The sequence below is a fragment of the Pavona decussata genome, unplaced genomic scaffold, assembly GCF_977016875.1.
Source record: "Pavona decussata unplaced genomic scaffold, jaPavDecu1.1 SCAFFOLD_64, whole genome shotgun sequence".
Lineage (NCBI taxonomy): Eukaryota > Metazoa > Cnidaria > Anthozoa > Scleractinia > Agariciidae > Pavona > Pavona decussata.
Window position 1 is genome coordinate 4,000,005 of NW_028145484.1, and position 17,666 is coordinate 4,017,670.

Below are 17,666 nucleotides of genomic sequence, written 5' to 3' on the forward strand. Positions count from 1 at the left end.
TCGATTGCATAAACGTTGACACCTAAAAAGCACAAACCATGAACGATGAGACCCAACGGATTTGTGGGTAGTGTTTAAAAATTGGTCCCTGTTGGCCAACTTGACACTTTAAGGAAAGTTTGGACAGTTTCCATCATTCACCACATGCAACTAATTTTGGTTATATATCAACCGTCGCACGAGAATAGAGTATTATGCAAATAAATTTATTACACTTATACCCATAAAGCCATTGGGTCTCATCGTTCACGGTTTATGCTTTTTAGGTGTCAAGACAACGTTTTTGCAATCGAGTGTAATTTCGCGATGGTAGAGCGAACTAAACACGCGAAAGAGCGCGAAAATCACTTGCACTCGCTCGCTTGATCGTACGCTCGACTATTCCCGAGAGAAATCGGAGTAACATAATTACTCGCTGTATATATCGAATTTCAACTGAATTGAAGTTATGTTGTACAATTTCAAGCTTACGAAGCAATAAACTCAGACCATGACAATTGTCTTGAAGTGAATTTATTTAGCAAAATACAATCCGCGTGCGCCTTTGCAACACGAAACAAGGGAGCGGTAAAATTTTGTTTCTTAATTCTATATACACGAGTGTTCCTTAAATTATTCTTTAAAGCCTTTAGCGCTATAAAATACAATTATTTTCATTTACAACGAATTCTAAGTTACATTGAGAAATATTTAAATCAACTAGAACCATTTGTCTGTTGCGAAAGAGACATTCTTATCCCACCCCACCCCTCACAGTTTTGTTACGGTCGAGAGTGAAAATTTGGAAAAGTAATACAACTCCTATACCTACGGTAAGGAGTTTCTTTTTGTTGGGAAGAGAGCAATTTTAATATCTAAATTTTAGTCAAACTGCATGTGAAGAGTTAAGCCGCCGTTACACGTTGAAACTTTTAGCTGAAACTTATGTGCAATGGCACTGCGAAACAAGTTTCAGCAGGCGTGGCACCGTGTAACATGGTCGGTTTCGTGAAACTTTTTCGAACTTCCATTGCGAGACAAGTTTCACGAAAAGTAGAACGGCTTTCTACTTCTGCAACGGCTCGCAACGGTCGCACTGGTGAAAAAACAAGAGTTTCACCGTGTAACACCACTTCTTGAGACTGGTCTCATTCGCCGTTGCACACAAGTTTCAGCTAAAAGTTTCAACGTGTAACGGCGGCTTTATGTCCATGCTATTTAAAGTAAATTTTGCTTGATCCAATCCGAATTGCCAAGCAAAAACACAGGACCTGATGAAGAACACTGCGAAGTTGCACAAAAAAAAATTGCCTTGCGGAACATTCGACATGGTCATTTCTCGCAGATTCATAAATTCTCACAACGACTGCAGCAATGAATGAAAGAACTCTCCAAAGAAAAATCCATTACTGGAAATCCTGAAGAGTGATCAAACAAGGTGTGAAAGCTATTGAGCAGCAGTTTTCGTTGCTTTGGCGGCCTTGGACCCCGTGTGCAGGCGTCTCTTTTGCAAAAAACATTTGTTTTCAAAACAATTTTTAAATAGCCTAGTGAATAAATAGACATATATTAAAAAAAAATTAATGTTGTCAGTTAACTACAGAAAGAACTTTCTTCTAATTACTTTTAGTTTAAGTTAAATTCCCTCCAAATATTCTTGGTTTGGGGTAAAATCTGCAACCCTATCAACCTTCCAATCTACCAACATAACAACCTTGGCCCCAGGGTCCACGCAAAATTCAAAATGGCGGACGGGGATTTGTGGAGTATTTTGTGGCGTGTGCCAGGGGTTTTCGCCGTCCACCATTTTGAATTTCGCGAGGACCCTGAAAACGAGGTCGCTAATATAAATTCAGAGTGCAAAAGAGACCATTTCCGAGTTGCTTCGAACCTCATTATGAAAGCGAGGCTAAGTGCAAAGTTTTTGTTATGAAAATTAGTTTTCATTTATATGCAAAAAAAACTGATTTTCATATGAAAAGTTTTGCACTTAGCCTCGTTTTCATAGTGAGGTTCACAGCAACTCGGAAATGGCCTATTGATTTACCGTATACCGGAATCCTTTGCAATAAAAGCATACGATTATGGGCAAGATTTCCGTTTTTAAATCAAAAAATGGAGCACAAAGCAACGGATAAAACATTGGAGAAACGTTTCCTGAAGGAATTGAAGGCCCCATGAAAACATCCGGTGAATCTGAGGTAAAACAACAAAGAGCGATCTTAAATGCACTTTAGGTCGATCTTACGCACCCGACGAGCCTTTCAATTACTTTCCACACTCTCAAACGTATTTTGAACTCCAATATCCAGCAACTCTTGCAGACACATAAAATTGAAGACATATTTAGTCTTGTAGTGGCTCTAATTCACTTAATGTGAATACACATTGTGTGTATTTTGTTACTACCATTTACAGTGCCACGCACCTTACCGTGGCCACCCAACAAACTTTTTTTTACAAGTTAGCCAATCAGGATACGCGAATTTGATTATCGGTCATGCCTCTTTGCAAAGTCCAACAGGCAAGTGACGCAACAACGAATTATTGAAAACATGTCGTTTTGTATTTTGTGGCTAACTTGTAAAAATATGTTTGTTGGGTGGCCACGGTAAGGCGCGTCGCACTGTAACATTCCGGAGTCAGCCCTCGGTTCTTTAGGTCATAAGATTCAAAATCTAATAACCTATTTCTTCCATCTGAAAAAGATTAAAGAATTCGCAGGTTGACTTTGCAGCTGAAAGGGCGCAAAATAATTTAAAAATTCAATTAAATTAGCATAAAACTCTTACTTCATAGTGATTACCTAAAATTGTTAGAAATTGTTTGAACCGTAAACTCCATATTTCATCGCAGACTTGAATACGTTTTAGCTTAAATTCTCTATCATTTACAATCACTAAATACAGTGCGGACAACTGCGTTAATTTTTACTGCCTAATTAGTTCTTATTTGTTTTTTTAATGAACCGAGATGTTTAAGCTATCCACCTGATAAAAACTGTTTAATTTAATTTTTGCAATATTCTTTATCGCACCTCACTCAGAGACGCTCAAATGACCACTGGCTTGTCACTGATAGCAACCAGAGGGCGAATGAAGTCCAGACGAGACTTAGTGGGCTTGTAGCGCCGTAATCTGAAACAGAAATACAAATAACTTCAACGTGACAATCGCCGTATTCCAAAAAGAAACCGGATAACAGTGGGGTTAATTAACCCTTTGAGGCGCGACCGTACAAAATCGTACGAAAAAACACCGTTAGTGCTTGAAAAATTTGCGAATTTGCAAATCCCCAAAGATCGTCTTAATGAACCGTTTATCGTGCCAACTGTAAGTTCTTTAAACTTTGTCACCCAATAAACATACCAAACCAATCATGGCTTGACTTACGCGTGGTTCCCTGCGCGTAGCGGCAGTGAACCGTTTATCGTGCCAACTGTAAGTTCTTTAAACTTTGTCAGCCAATTAACATACCAAACCAATCATGGCTTGACTTACGCGTGGTTCCCTGCGCTTAGCGGCACTCAGTGGAATGGCGATGGCAACAAGAACGTCACAGTGTTATGAGCAAAACATTGGTACAGCGCGAGTTCACACATCAGATCTCTTTGCCATTCTCTGCAAAGCCTCGGCGTAAAACGGCGAAATTGAAAGCTCTATAGAGAGATGACGAAAGTGAATTTTTCTTTCCCTTCCAATTCAGTCCCGAGACAGGTTCGGTTGTGAAGTTTTCGTTGACATTGCTGGCGTGATTGCTTAAGGTCTCTAACATTTTAGCGGTTCATTATGATATTCAAAACGTTTCGCAACTCACCTCGCCGCAATACATCCTCGTTCTGATCTACCAGGTGGAGGCTTGGGCCTTAGCACCTCGTCTCGATGATGAGATTCGGCGTCAACCATATCCCAGTTCCCAAACTCCTCTCGGTGTTGCGGTTCATCAGGACTATCTAGTGCCCAGTAATCATCAAACGCGTCCTCAGCAGCATCTTCATCGCAGCCTTCTTCGTTGCCCTCGTTATTAAAAAGCTCGTTTAAGCTCGGTATTTTAGGCTCCGCTGCCAATAAATAAGGTGCAGTGTCTATTGCTGGGCTTTCCTCTGCAATTTCCCGTTTTATCCCATTTAAACTCCCTTCTCTATTGTTTCCGTACTCTCCTTCAGAGTAGAAATTATTGTCCTGTTTTGGTTCTATATGATTAAACGGTTCACTATCTTCGTTATCCATTTCTTCGTGGTGCTCACCAATATAAAACTGTGCTTTGCTGTTCCCTTGCGTGTTACAGACATTTCCAACCTCGTTTAGTTCACGTTTATCAGATTCGTTTTCTTTCTCTTCCAGTGACGACACTCTGCTGATTCGCTCCGCCTCCTCGCAAGCTTCTCCATTCTCTTGATCTTTGTTAGTTTCAAGACTACTCATCTTTGATTTATTCATTTCTTGGTCGTCTTTTGAGGCAAATACTTCGTTGTCCGCAACCTGTTCATCATCGAAATTAAACTCGCCGTTTTCATCTTTGGGAGAATCCCCGTCCTCGCAAACAGAAGATTCAGAAAAAGACGAAATTCCTTCGGCGGCGGGTGCGATTTCAGTGTCTCCCAACACACACCCAGCTTCTTCACTGTCTCTTAGATGGACGTCCCGACAAGTAGTAACGGCTATGGCATGAGAGCCAGGCACATGAAGGGCGTGATGCGAGTGAGATGATCGCGATCCCTCGTGCCTGTCTGAAGCAAATTCAGCAGAATCAAGCCTATATTCATCCACATCTGGGGGGGTCATCGGTGGCTCATCTCTCTCAATGATTGGCTCTTCGTCCATCATCTGTTCTAGTACCGAGGGAACCCGGTAGAGGGGTCCACGTTGAACTTCTCCCTCCCCCACGGGCAGTTCATCGACCATCTGTTCCAAGACTGAAGGTACACGGAACAGAGTGGGAGGTTGCGGCGGCACCTCAGGGGAGTCCCCCCCGGACCTGTGAGGAGCCAACCTATGGCTGCTCACCTCATCAAGACTTTTCTTCTCGTCGCCGCTGTGTCTCACGGGCTCAGAGTCCAGCGGTAGGTCACGCACGAGCTTTTTCATGTCGTCATGGTGATGATGATGATCAAACATGGCGGATAAATGATGGGTGCTCCCTATAGGGACCTGCCGTTCGGTTCGTCCCACGTTAGCCAGTTCTTCCAGTTCCTCGTCATTCTCCGTTTCTACCACTGGAGGGGGCATGTAAACAACCGGCTGGTCATCGACAATGCTCGGTGACCACGGAGACACAAATCTATCATCCCGATCTTCTTCCACAACCTCCGGCGACGCCTCAAAATCTAGATGCACCAGCTTTGGATCTGGTGTAACCGGTTCTCTGATCATGGAAATAGGGGCACCCGGAGAGGGGGATTCCTTAGACACAGGTACCGTAGATGGAGTCCCTTCCTTCCTCAAGTCCAATTCCCCTGTAGCTTCTTGAGCTGGGTTTATTTGAGGCAGATTTCCAGAGCTGAAATCTTCCACCTTATCCAAGTCCATCCTAAGCTCCAAGGAAGGTTTATTTGCGTCCATCTTCCGATTTTCTTCCTCTTCAAGATTACGACCAATTCCATCCAAATGATCTCTATCATTCTCACAACTGTGAATCTGAGGGACAGCTATGATCTCAACCTCTCTGTAATCAGGTTCGCCCTGCTTTTCAACATTGCCTCCAATCTGTGCCCTTTGGACATCTTGAACAATGGCCGAAATCAACGCTGGTGTTTCCAACTTCATTTCTCCATTTATCGGTTTTTCCTGCCATAAAAAAATATATATTTTTACAAGCGATGCTGGTCAAAGTACCTTCTAAAGAAATTCTCCTTGACACCTAAAGGCTAAAGCCGCCGTTACACGTTGAAACTTTTAGCTGAAACTTGTGTGCAACGGCTCTGCGAAACAAGTTTCACGAAGTGGTGTTACACGGTGAAACTCTTGTTTTTTCACCACTACGACCGTTCCGAGCCGTTGCAGAAGTAGACAGCGATTCTACTTTCCGTGAAACTTGTCTCGCAACGGAAGTTCGAAAAAGTTTCACGAAACCGACCATGTTACACGGTGCAACGCCTACTGAAACTTGTTTCGCAGCGCCGTTGCACACAAGTTTCGGCTAAAAGTTTCAACGTGTAACGGCGGCTTATTTTACACGAACCGATTTATGGGCCCGATTAGTAGGTTCAATCGCATGGACTACTTTACATCAGTGAAAGAATTTGTTGGCCGATTTCTTTCTCCGTTGATGTAGCGCGCGCTGAAAAACGGAGAGATTCCAAAAATCTGTAGCAATGCCACAGATTTTTATAAATCGGGTCGGTTTTCGTAAGCTCCTTATTTTCTTTGTCAAATCGGGCCACATTGGGCCGATTAATCGGTGTGAGAAATTAGCCTTAAATAAATAGTTTAACTGGCCTATAACTCATAGGTAATCTCAGTTGCATAATCTCATTGATTTTACAGATGTTTGCAAGTGAAATAGTACAGTCACCCGAATATCGTCAACTAAAAAAATTTCACAAGCAAATTTGCCACCCGAGTTATCTGCTTGTTCCTAAATGGTTCATAAGCAATTAATTAAATTAAACAGGCCTGTGTCAAGGGCAAGGGCCAAAAATTATTTTGATTCATGTACCGATTTTACGCGTGGACGTACATTTTATGTGTTTTATTGATTATTAGATTATTTTATTAACTATTAGACAAGTAATTGTAGTTAGGTGTCCCCAATAAGTGTACATTGTATGCTAGCGACTTCGACACCATAATAAAGTTCTTACTTACTTACTCACTAACTACCATCTCCCTGTTCATACCTGCTTCACTGTTCTTGGTGGTTTCAGAAAGTTGCCGCTGTCTCTTTCCACTGCATCCAACACCTCCCTAATCTTCTGAATCACCCCTCTGTCTGACGTACCAAGCTTGTTTATACAATTCCCATTCTTGAACCCATTGTCTTTTTTATTTGCCTCGTTGCCATGGTCACTGGGATCAGCCTCCAGCATATCCACAGTGGATATTCTCTCAGACCCGTGCAGGTTTGGCAGGCCAGCCTTGTTATCTGGCGGGGTTGTGTATATCTGCCCCACGGGAGGGGTGCTGGTGGTTGTGGTAGCCTGCGAGACGTCACATGGCATTTTCTCCCAGTCGAATGGGTCGTTCTCTTTAATGCCTTTTTTGGCGATTGCTTTCTCAATGATCGAAATCAACATCTGCAAAGTACAGTACAAAATATGTGACTGCTGAACATTCTTATTTTTGGTGAAAAGAAGCATTGGCAGGAGCAATTGCAGAATACCCGTCCACTCGCAAGGTGGGTTACTATGAAACCCGTGGTCCGTGCTACCACGCTCAACAGATGAATAAGTAATTGATCTAAGTATTAAACTGGAGTGCTACCGCGGTCCGCAGTCCCGTAGTGGATGCAAATTAGATGACTGCGGGACTGCGGTAGCAGGTTTTGCAGTTTTTTAAGTTAGATATTTGGTGGGACGGGTATTCTGCAATCTAGCCCATTGGCAACTACACTGTGATCAACTAAGACTACAAGCAGTCTTTTTCTTCTCCAAAATTCTGCAGCACGTGTGATGGATGTGGCAACACCAATCCCTCCTCATTCACTTTTCTAATTTGCAGAATTTTACCGTGACTTTGCATGCATGATCCAAGGAAAAAAGTACCAGTTTATGATCAACTGTGTGGTTGAAGATGGTACAATCAAAGACAACAATGAGGATGAACAGTAACAAAAAAAATTTATAAGGTGATGATAACTGGAAGATGAAGAGAACTCAAGCAAAACGTTTATTCTTTTAAATACCTTGTAATCTGGCTTGTCTTCATACTTCAGCTGGCTGATGTGATCCAGGAATTGTTTAAAGCCTAGAGGCAGTGACTTCAAAAACTGCTGATGGTCATAACTCTTCTTCACTTTGCCAACTTGTTCCTGAATAAACATGAACAACAAACAAACAGAAAGTTAAAACTGAGCCATAACATAGACCAACTTGGGCCACTTGTCTCTTCACATAGCTTTTGGGGACCAGGGATGGCGCAGTGGTGAGAGCACTAGCCTCCAACCAATGTGGCCAAGGTTCAATTCCCAGATTCCGCATCAAGTGTGGCTTGAGTTTGTCACTGGTTCTCGTCCTCATTCCGAGAGGTTTTTCTATGGGTACTCCGGCATTCCCCTCTCCTCAAAAACCAATTCTTCTAAATTCCAATTCGATATGGGAAGTGTCTCCAATTAGTGCTTTGCGCTAAATACGTTGACAGTGATTTTTTTACTGTAACCATTTGACTTTCCTTACCTTATCCTTCATCTTCCTCCATGGTAGATGCCCGATTGCAAATTCTGCCATCATGTAAAAGAAAGACCAGAGATCATCTTGCCGTCCCATCTCCTGGAAGATCATTCAAGTGAGATATTACACAATATTATTTTTCTGTCCCAAGTAAGGCCAACATGAATTAATTCAGATTGGTTGCATAGCAACTCTAACAAAGTTATGATGAAATTTATCATCAATAACAGGACGGATGCAAGAAACACTGACATCAGTTTGTTAAAATAAGGACATGAAAAACATTGTAAATTGTTTGAACCCAGATGTCATATCATCAGTCAATTGAGTGTAATGATGATTTCTGCTCAGTTGCTCAGGAAACATAAATGAGAATCTGATGTTTGTCATTTGCCGCAAATGTGGTGCTGCATTTAAATCTCCCTAATGGCAGTCCTTCTTACAACAACTTCTGTTAAACTCATCACCAATAGATGAGTGTGGAGAAGGTGCCTGTAAGGTCTGTGGGGGAGCCACAAGCACGCGCGAAGGGTAACCATGACAACCCTGTGAGCGGCAACCACCTAGGCACCGTCACACTGAATACTCAGTGGAATATTGAATACTTACCAATACTTACCCAGAGGGAGGGGAGGGATGGGAGCAAAGCTTTTTCCTGCAATTGTACACGCGGCACAACACGAGCAAAATGGTTGACATCAACAGGGGAGCTGTAAATTTACTGAGGCCCTGCAAAACCCTCGGACCGCCCCGCCTAATTTAAGGGAGTAGACTGCTGGCCAGCATTGTCTTGAGTTTAACCTTGCCTAAATTACATTTAGCCCCATTTAAGTGATTGAAACATCAGTCACTGTCACCAAAAACATTCCTTTCCAGGATGATACTCATCAAGACAATTGCACTTAACCAACTTACGATGCGTTAAACTTAACCAAGCCACAACTGACAAATTGCATCAGCTAAAGTGGTGCTTGGATCAGACTGAACCATGCACACTGCGTCAATACATTGCCCTCACCTTATTTTCATGAGCATTGATTGAAGCATAGCGGACTGTTCCTCGAAATCCTGCAGAGTTCCTGGCCTGAAGACAAAAAAAACAAAACAGTAAACCTAAACTTCCTTTCTGTACGAAAAACAGACAAGAAATAAGAATGTGACCTTAAATTCTACAGGTCATAGCTGTTAGACTCACAGGTCGAACTTCTCCATTGCCCTTGGTAAACTGCCGAGCCAAACCAAAGTCCAACATAAAACAGGAGTGTAGAGAGTCTGGGGTGTTACCCATGGCAAAATTGGACTGCAAATTAAACAACCATGCAAACCATGTAAAAACTAAACAAAATATATGTTAAAAAAACAGTTAGCAATCCTTTAACATAGATTTCAAACTCCAGCACCAGGTAGTTCGAAAGCCGGTTCATGCTAATCCGTGATTAAAAGTTACTCAAGGTTTTCATCTCACTCATTAAAAATGTTTTTAAAAACTGATTTTAAGCTTTAAACTGACGAGCAAAATGTTTTGGAAAATGATTATTGATTAGTAATTAAACTCAAATCAAATATCATGTCGTTAACCCAGGATTAGCTTAATTGGGCTTCGAATAACCAGGCCTGGAACACAAGTTGTGTATCCTTACTTTGCTGAACAGTAGAAAGAAAAATAGGAAAAAGTTAATCCACAAAAGTTGGTGTGATGTAGGCTCTTGTGTGAAAGACTGAAAACTTGAGGGCCCCATTCCCCCCCTTTTCGGAGAGGGATGATGACTGTATTATACTGGTGGTCATGTTTTCACTGAACTTATGACTAATGAAGCTGAGGATATTTATGTATACTGTACATGTTAACAGTTACGGTTACATGTTACATGACACAAATTTGGCAAAATCACAAACTACAAAATAACCAAACATCACTACACATTTTGAGCAAACTAAAATCCTTACTGGTTTGATGTCTCGATGCAAGAATCCAGCGTCATGAATGGCTTTTATGGATTTCAGAATTTGAAAGCCAAGTCGTAACATAGTGCTCTGGGAGAACACACCCTTGGCTTGGCTGCGACGCAACTCAGCAAGATTGGAACCTTGTAATGACATTACCAGGTAGTTGAAGTTCTCATTCCTGCCACAGCTTACAAACTTGCAAACATGGCTACAAGCTGAAATACAAAAAAACATCCTTAGCCTTTGCAAAATAACAGCTGGTAATTTTACTGCCTAGATGATGATTTGCTGCTAGGTTCACATTTAGTTTCCCCAAGAACCCTTTGGAAAAAATCTCTTTCTTCCAACTTCTCCTGTTCCAAAATGGATGGAAGTACAGAGGGATAAATCTGTAAAGTAGAATAGTGACTAGCCTAAGGATGAATGGATAAATGTGCATATTATGTTCTCAAGCTGAATTGCTCAGAAAAAGTTTGAACCTGGATCCACTCAAGAAGTAAATTTGCAGCACTCTCAGTAATATTTTATGGCATGACAAACCTAAGGATGCCTGACTTAATGCTCACTGGAAACATTTTCTAGGGAAAAAGATGTTGCGCAAAGTTTGTTTTCTGACTAATACTTGGTGTTCATATACATGTACATAAGGAAAATCCCAGATTCCTCTGACTTGCTGAATAAGTATAGTACAAGGGACAACTTTTAAATAGTTACTGTGGAAATATGGCTACAACACAGGAGAAGTGAAAGACAAAATAATGCATTACCTTGCAGCTTTTTCAATACAGCTACCTCCATTTTAAGGACTTGTTTGGACTGGTTGACAGACTCCACCTTAAGGGCAACATGATCTTTTGCAACAAGATCCAGTGCGCCATAGATCTCCCCTAAGTTTCAAACACAAACATATACATTTTGATCAACATGAAGTCTAATGTTGGTGTATTTTACAAAGTCCAAAACAAGTAGAAAATTTAAACCAAGTCAAAATAAAATTTCAAAGTACAGTAAAGTGTAAATTTAACAAATTCGCGACATTTCTGACTGACTTGGGGCAAATTGAAAAGCAAAAATGTACCAGAGAACATACTGCTAAGTAGCTTTCAGTTGAATGATTGCACTATTGAAGGATTTCACCCACAGACTCAAAAGGTAACACCACACTGTATAGCACAACAAACATCATCACAGGAAAGTACTGCTTAATAGCTTTCATTTGAACAGACAGAATGAAAAGTTAGAACCACCCTGTATAGCAAAATATACAAGTATTGCTCATTAACGTTGGAACCATCTCGTACAGTACAGTGAAGAGACCCACAGGAAAGTGTTGCAAGCTTGTACAAGGAATTTGCCCAGCACAACAAACAACACTATGTACAGGGAAGTATGCTGTCTGCTCAATAGCTTTCATACAAGACTGAATGGTTAGCTTAATAAAACACATGCTTAAAATAAAATAGTCAAGACTGACTCTGAGTAAAGGGGATATATTACACAGGCCTGTAGATAGTTATACATTGTAGCTTGTTCATTTTCAAGTCTGATAATTCCATTGATTTAAATATCTTTCTGTGTGGAATCCTTATGGCAATTTTGTAAAGCATTCATACAGTTCCACTAACAGTATGTGCCGTGAACATAAATATATTTGAAAATGTGGTTAATAATGAAGAAGGGGAAGGCCATACCAGTTCAAAAATAAATAAATAAAATAAACAAATAAATAACAAATTCCAGGAGCTTAATTATTTATTTCACACCTTGGATCTATACTGATATCAGTATTTGGGTGATAGAGTTCTGTCAACTGTATTGATATATATTATTTTGAAGACATAGGTTTGTTGTAAAATGTAACAAGAGACTGTATGTCTGACGAAACATAACATTTCTTTGTGCCTGTTAACACAGAATGACATAGAATTTCAGGAGATTCTCAATGCATCAAACAACCTACACGTAATATTCCAAAAAGGTTGATTGCAAATACAGACAAAAAAAGCAGCAGAAATGAACTGAACAGTAACTCAGTTATTGGTTGTTAGGGATTAACATGTAGTAATTAAATGGTATAAACCTTGTTAACAAATTACCCTGGCAACATGATATTAGCCATAAAACTTCACCGAGTTTTTGTCTCAAAGATTGTGGTTTCAAATATTGAAACTTTTCTTGAAAGACTAACTGACTTCACTTTGCTTTTTAAGATTGGCAATACTAATTATAACAGTCCATCACTGCATAATGTCTGACCATGATTCTGAAAATATTTTAGTTTTCACAATCTTTTAATGTGATTGAACATGCATGGTAGTGTCCTGCACAAAAATTACTTTCAAAATTTTGCCTTGAAAATAAAATCATCACATGTGGGTTACACTTCTCAAAAAATTGAAATACGAATTATTCATACTGCCCTGTCTTTTCTTCTACAATATTTTTTTCTTATACAATATTAAATATTAAATTTCTTCTACAATATTAACGGCGCACATTTTACCTTTGAGATTTATGTAATTTAATGTTGTCTTTATGTTATTTTTGTGACGTATTGTAATTTCCTTGTAGTAAACTTTTGAAATAGTGCATAAATAAAAAAAATCTGAAATCTGAATCACTGTAATAACACACAGTGTGACAACCTTAAGTTTGTCATGTGTTGTATGAGGTCCAAAGTTTCTAACCGGTTTTGAAACATGTGCAATAAAGGCCTGAAAGGACACATCCTACTAAGCAAGAAGAATTTTGTTCAGCCTAGAAACGTCAACCACACAGGTGTGTTTAATACAGTTTAACACACAGTGTGACAACCTTAAAGTTTGTCATGTGTTGTATGAAGTCCAATGTTTCTGACCAGTTTTGAAGCATGTGCAATAAAGGCCTGAAAGGAAACATCCTACTAAGCAAGAAGAATTTTGTTTGGCCTAGAAATGTCAACCATACAGGGGTGTTTAAATTTATACAGTTTAACACACAGTGTGATAACCTTAAGTTTGTCATGTCTTGTATGAAGTCCAAAGTTTTTGACCAGTTTTGAAGCATGTGCAATAAAGGCCTGAAAGGAAACATCCTACTAAGCAAGAAGAATTTTGTTCGGCCTAGAAACGTCAACCATACAGGTGTGTTTAATACAGTTTAACACACAGTGTGACAACTTTAAGTTTGTCATGTGTTGTATGAAGTCCAAAGTTTCTAACCAGTTCTGAAACATGTGCAATAAAGGCCTGAAAGGACACATCCTACTAAGCAAGAAGAATTTTGTTCGACCTAGAAATGTCAACCATACAGGGGTGTTTAAATTTATACAGTTTAACACACAGTGTGATAACCTTAAGTTTGTCATGTGTTGTATGAAGTCCAAAGTTTCTGACCAGTTTTGAAGCATGTGCAATAAAGGCCTGAAAGGACATATCCTACTAAGCAAGAAGAATTTTGTTCAGCCTAGAAACATCAACCATACAGGTGTGTTTAATACAGTTTAACACACAATGTGACAACCTTAAGTTTGTCATGTGTTGTACGAAGTCCAAAGTTTCTAACCAGTTTTGAAACATGTGCAATAAAGGCCTGAAAGGACACATCCTACTAAGCAAGAAGAATTTTGTTTGGCCTAGAAATGTCAACCATACAGGGGTGTTTAAATTTATACAGTTTAACACTCAGTGTGACAACCAAAAGTTTGTCATGTGTTGTATGAAGTCCAAAGTTTCTGACCAGTTTTGAAGCATGTGCAATAAAGGCCTGAAAGGACACATCCTACTAAGCAAGAAGAATTTTGTTCAGCCTAGAAACATCAACCATACAGGTGTGTTTAATACAGTTTAACACACAGTGTGACAACCTTAAGTTTGTCATGTGTATGAAGTCCAAAGTTTTTGACCAGTTTTGAAGCATGTGCAATAAAGGCCTGAAAGGACACATCCTACTAAGCAAGAAGAATTTTGTTCGGCCTAGAAACGTCAACCATACACACGTGTTTAATACAGTTTAACACACAATGTGACATCCTTAAGTTTGTCATGTGTTGTATGAAGTCCAAAGTTTCTAACCAGTTTTGAAACATGTGCAATAAAGGCCTGAAAGGACACATCCTACTAAGCAAGAAGAATTTTGCTAGGCTTAGAAATGTCAACCATACAGGGGTGTTTAAATTTATACAGTTTAACACACCGTGTGACAACCTTAAGTTGGTCATGTGTTGTATGAAGTCCAAAGTTTCTGACCGGTTTTGAAACATGTGCAATAAAGGCCTGAAAGGACACATCCTACTATGCAAGAAGAATTTTGTTCAGCCTAGAAACATCAACCATACAGGTGTGTTTAATACAGTTTAACACACAGTGTGACAACCTTAAGTTTGCCATGTGTATGAAGTCCAAAGTTTTTGACCAGTTTTGAAGCATGCGCAATAAAGGCCTGAAAGGACACATCCTACTATGCAAGAAGAATTTTGTTCAGCCTAGAAACATCAACCATACAGGTGTGTTTAATACAGTTTAACACACAGTGTGACAACCTTAAGTTTGTCATGTGTATGAAGTCCAAAGTTTTTGACCAGTTTTGAAGCATGCGCAATAAAGGCCTGAAAGGACACATCCTACTACGCAAGAAGAATTTTGTTCGGCCTAAAACGTCAACCATACAGGTGTGTTTAATACAGTTTAACACACAGTGTGACAACCTTAAGTTTGTCATGTGTTGTATGAAGTCCAAAGTTTCTGACCAGTTTTGAAGCATGTGCAATAAAGGCCTGAAAGGACACATCCTCCTAAGCAAGAAGAATTTTGTTCAGCCTAGAAACGTCAACCATACAGATGTGTTTAATACAGTTTAACACACAGTGTGACAACCTTAAGTTTGTCATGTGTTGTATGAAGTCCAAAAATTCTGACCAGTTTTGAAGCATGTGCAATAAAGGCCTGAAAGGACACATCCTACTAAGCAAGAAGAATTAATTTGTTCACCCTAGAAACGTCAACCATACAGATGTGTTTAATACAGTTTAACACACAGTGTGACAACCTTAAGTTTGTCATGTGTTGTATGAAGTCCAAAGTTTCTGACCAGTTTTGAAGCATGTGCAATAAAGACCTGAAAGGACACATCCTACTAAGCAAGAAGAATTAATTTGTTCAGCCTAGAAACGTCAACCATACAGGTGTACAGCTGTACAAACACTGTATATACAGTAAGAATGAGACAAGCTATACTGATAGTGGCACCATAAATGATTGACATAGACAAGTGGTCTCGAGCATCCATCACCAGTCAGACTATGAACAGGAGCTATAATAATATTGTATTTGCTGCAATTCTACTAACTTTCACCTTTAAACCTAAGGTCAATCTTACTGTCACTACAGAAAAAAAAAAAGACTTGATCAGAACTATTGATCAGAACCACTGATATACTGTTAGAGAGCATCTCAAAATTAATTAAGTTTCTAAATTTGACCATGGGTTTCTAATGCAACTTGCACTGTTTAATACAGTTTAATTTAATCACCATCTTCATGTCACTGGGGAGTGGGACCTTGACAGACTGAATAGAGTTACGTAACTCTTGCACTCTAGTTGCATAACAATTACCGAAACTGTGACTAAACACATGACTGAGTTTTACAAGGTGGTGTGATATCTCTGTGCTTATCATAAAAGATTATAACCTTTTCAATAAGGAGCTCTTTGCTAAATTATTTTCAAAAAGGATGTTGCATAACAGGACTGTGGCAGCCAAAGGGTAAGGCAACCTGACAACTATTTTTTTGTTGGCTTGGATGCCTGACATTTCACACCTTTACTCCGAACTTTGGAGCTTTGCACTTTAAATAACAGCCTTCATTTCTCCCTGATGCCTAATCTTATATATACTTTTGTCAGTCACGGCTGAATAACAACAATAAAAAAGATTTTTTTTTTCTTTTAAATTATTGTGAGGTGGCCAGTTGCAATTGTTTACAAAACAATGACAACACAATTATTGTATTACTCGTAATACAAAAGGACAACTGCAGTAAACATGACCGAGTTATTGTTGTACTATAAATTCAGATGACTTCACATATGCATGTATCGCACTTACCAAATCCACCTCCACCAATCTTCTTGTCCTATGATCAAGAAGGGAAAACAGATATAAGCTTTACTACGGCGTGATCGCATTTAGATTTTAATATCAAAGCCAAAAGAGATATTACTGACTCTTGTGAAATATTAGTTTTCTGTTCTAAATGGATATCTGGCAAGAAAATTCGTGTTCTGATGCAAAATTAAAAACAGACTATTTACGGCAAAATCTCACAAACAACCGGTTGTGCATCTGGTAAATGAGAATTATCGCGCTTGTACAAATGTTAGCAAGATAAATAGAGAAGCCGTTTATTATCAAGAACTGTCAAGACATGCATTCACGACATTATTTACATTCGAAGCAACATGTACGAAGTCCAATGTCCTACAGAATATAAAATGTGTTCACGAGGCGGAAATCGTCCGAGGTCTACAATTTCCTTTCGCTTAGTGCTTCCGTGATTTACACTGAGTTAAATTTCGCTGAATGAAAGCAAAGCGATTGCGAACAACACAGAAACTAGGCGCAGATAGTGTTAACAATACCTTTTAACCGCTGCACGACATTTGACTCGATGATGACTAAATACAGCCGGCATTTGCGCTTGAACTTCGCTATGTTAATAAGAAATCGCACCGACTTCCTGTGTGAGGTTGTACATTGGTGAAGTATGAACTAATGAATACGTTTTAGCCCCAAAAAACTACTTACATTCTCGAGAGAAAGGTTGTAGCCGTACTCAGCTATTCATAGAAAATAGTTTTAGCCGGTTCCGACATAAAAACGCGATTTCTCAAACAGTTTTTAAATTGCGAAACAAATAGCACGGCCAGTCGGCCACGCAGGCGAAAACGCAACCAAAAAAACGACTCTTAAATCAATTCAGTCTCCCAACATAGCCGTGGAATATCTAGGTTGGTTTCTTCACGCACATAAATAGGGAACTGGTTAGAACATTAGCGACTTTTTCTACTTACGATCTTCCATCGTTGCCTGACTACATCGCCCGGCGCAAGAAGATCCGCCATGAGCTACCTCCCTTTGATAACGCTGAAACCGAGTAAAAACATTTGTGATTGTGTCGAGGAGAGAAATTCTCCCACCTTCTTCTCGCTCTCGAACTACTTAAAGACTCTAGACCACTATAGGCAAGTCATTTCGCCTCTTTTTTCATGTAAAAATGGCTGAATATCGATAAGCGATTCAGCCGCGACAAAAATATAAGTTCGTTGGCGTAACTGCGACCGCAATCGAAGAAGTGATTACTCTGCGGTTGAGCGCAAGAAGCTATGAGCCTGTTGACATAGGACATACTAGTCAGCAAATCTACACAAGAAAATA

At 39.7% G+C, this 17,666-nt stretch overlaps 1 protein-coding gene across 1 annotated transcript; it reads right to left on the bottom strand.

The window, feature by feature from the left end:
- Nucleotides 1–497: 497 nt before the first annotated feature.
- On the bottom strand, nucleotides 498–17,556 carry LOC146478555 (uncharacterized). Its single transcript, XM_085112156.1, has 12 exons — nucleotides 17,303–17,556; nucleotides 16,338–16,365; nucleotides 11,020–11,139; nucleotides 10,253–10,467; nucleotides 9,501–9,605; nucleotides 9,324–9,389; nucleotides 8,312–8,404; nucleotides 7,822–7,947; nucleotides 6,818–7,213; nucleotides 3,796–5,765; nucleotides 1,169–3,116; nucleotides 498–870 (listed from the first exon to the last, which is right to left on the bottom strand). The coding sequence occupies exons 1-11, from the start codon at nucleotides 17,351–17,353 to the stop codon at nucleotides 3,032–3,034; spliced, it is 3,255 nt and encodes a 1,084-aa protein (XP_084968282.1). The 5' UTR covers nucleotides 17,354–17,556; the 3' UTR covers nucleotides 498–870; nucleotides 1,169–3,031.
- Between the last annotated feature and the right edge of the window lie 110 nt (nucleotides 17,557–17,666).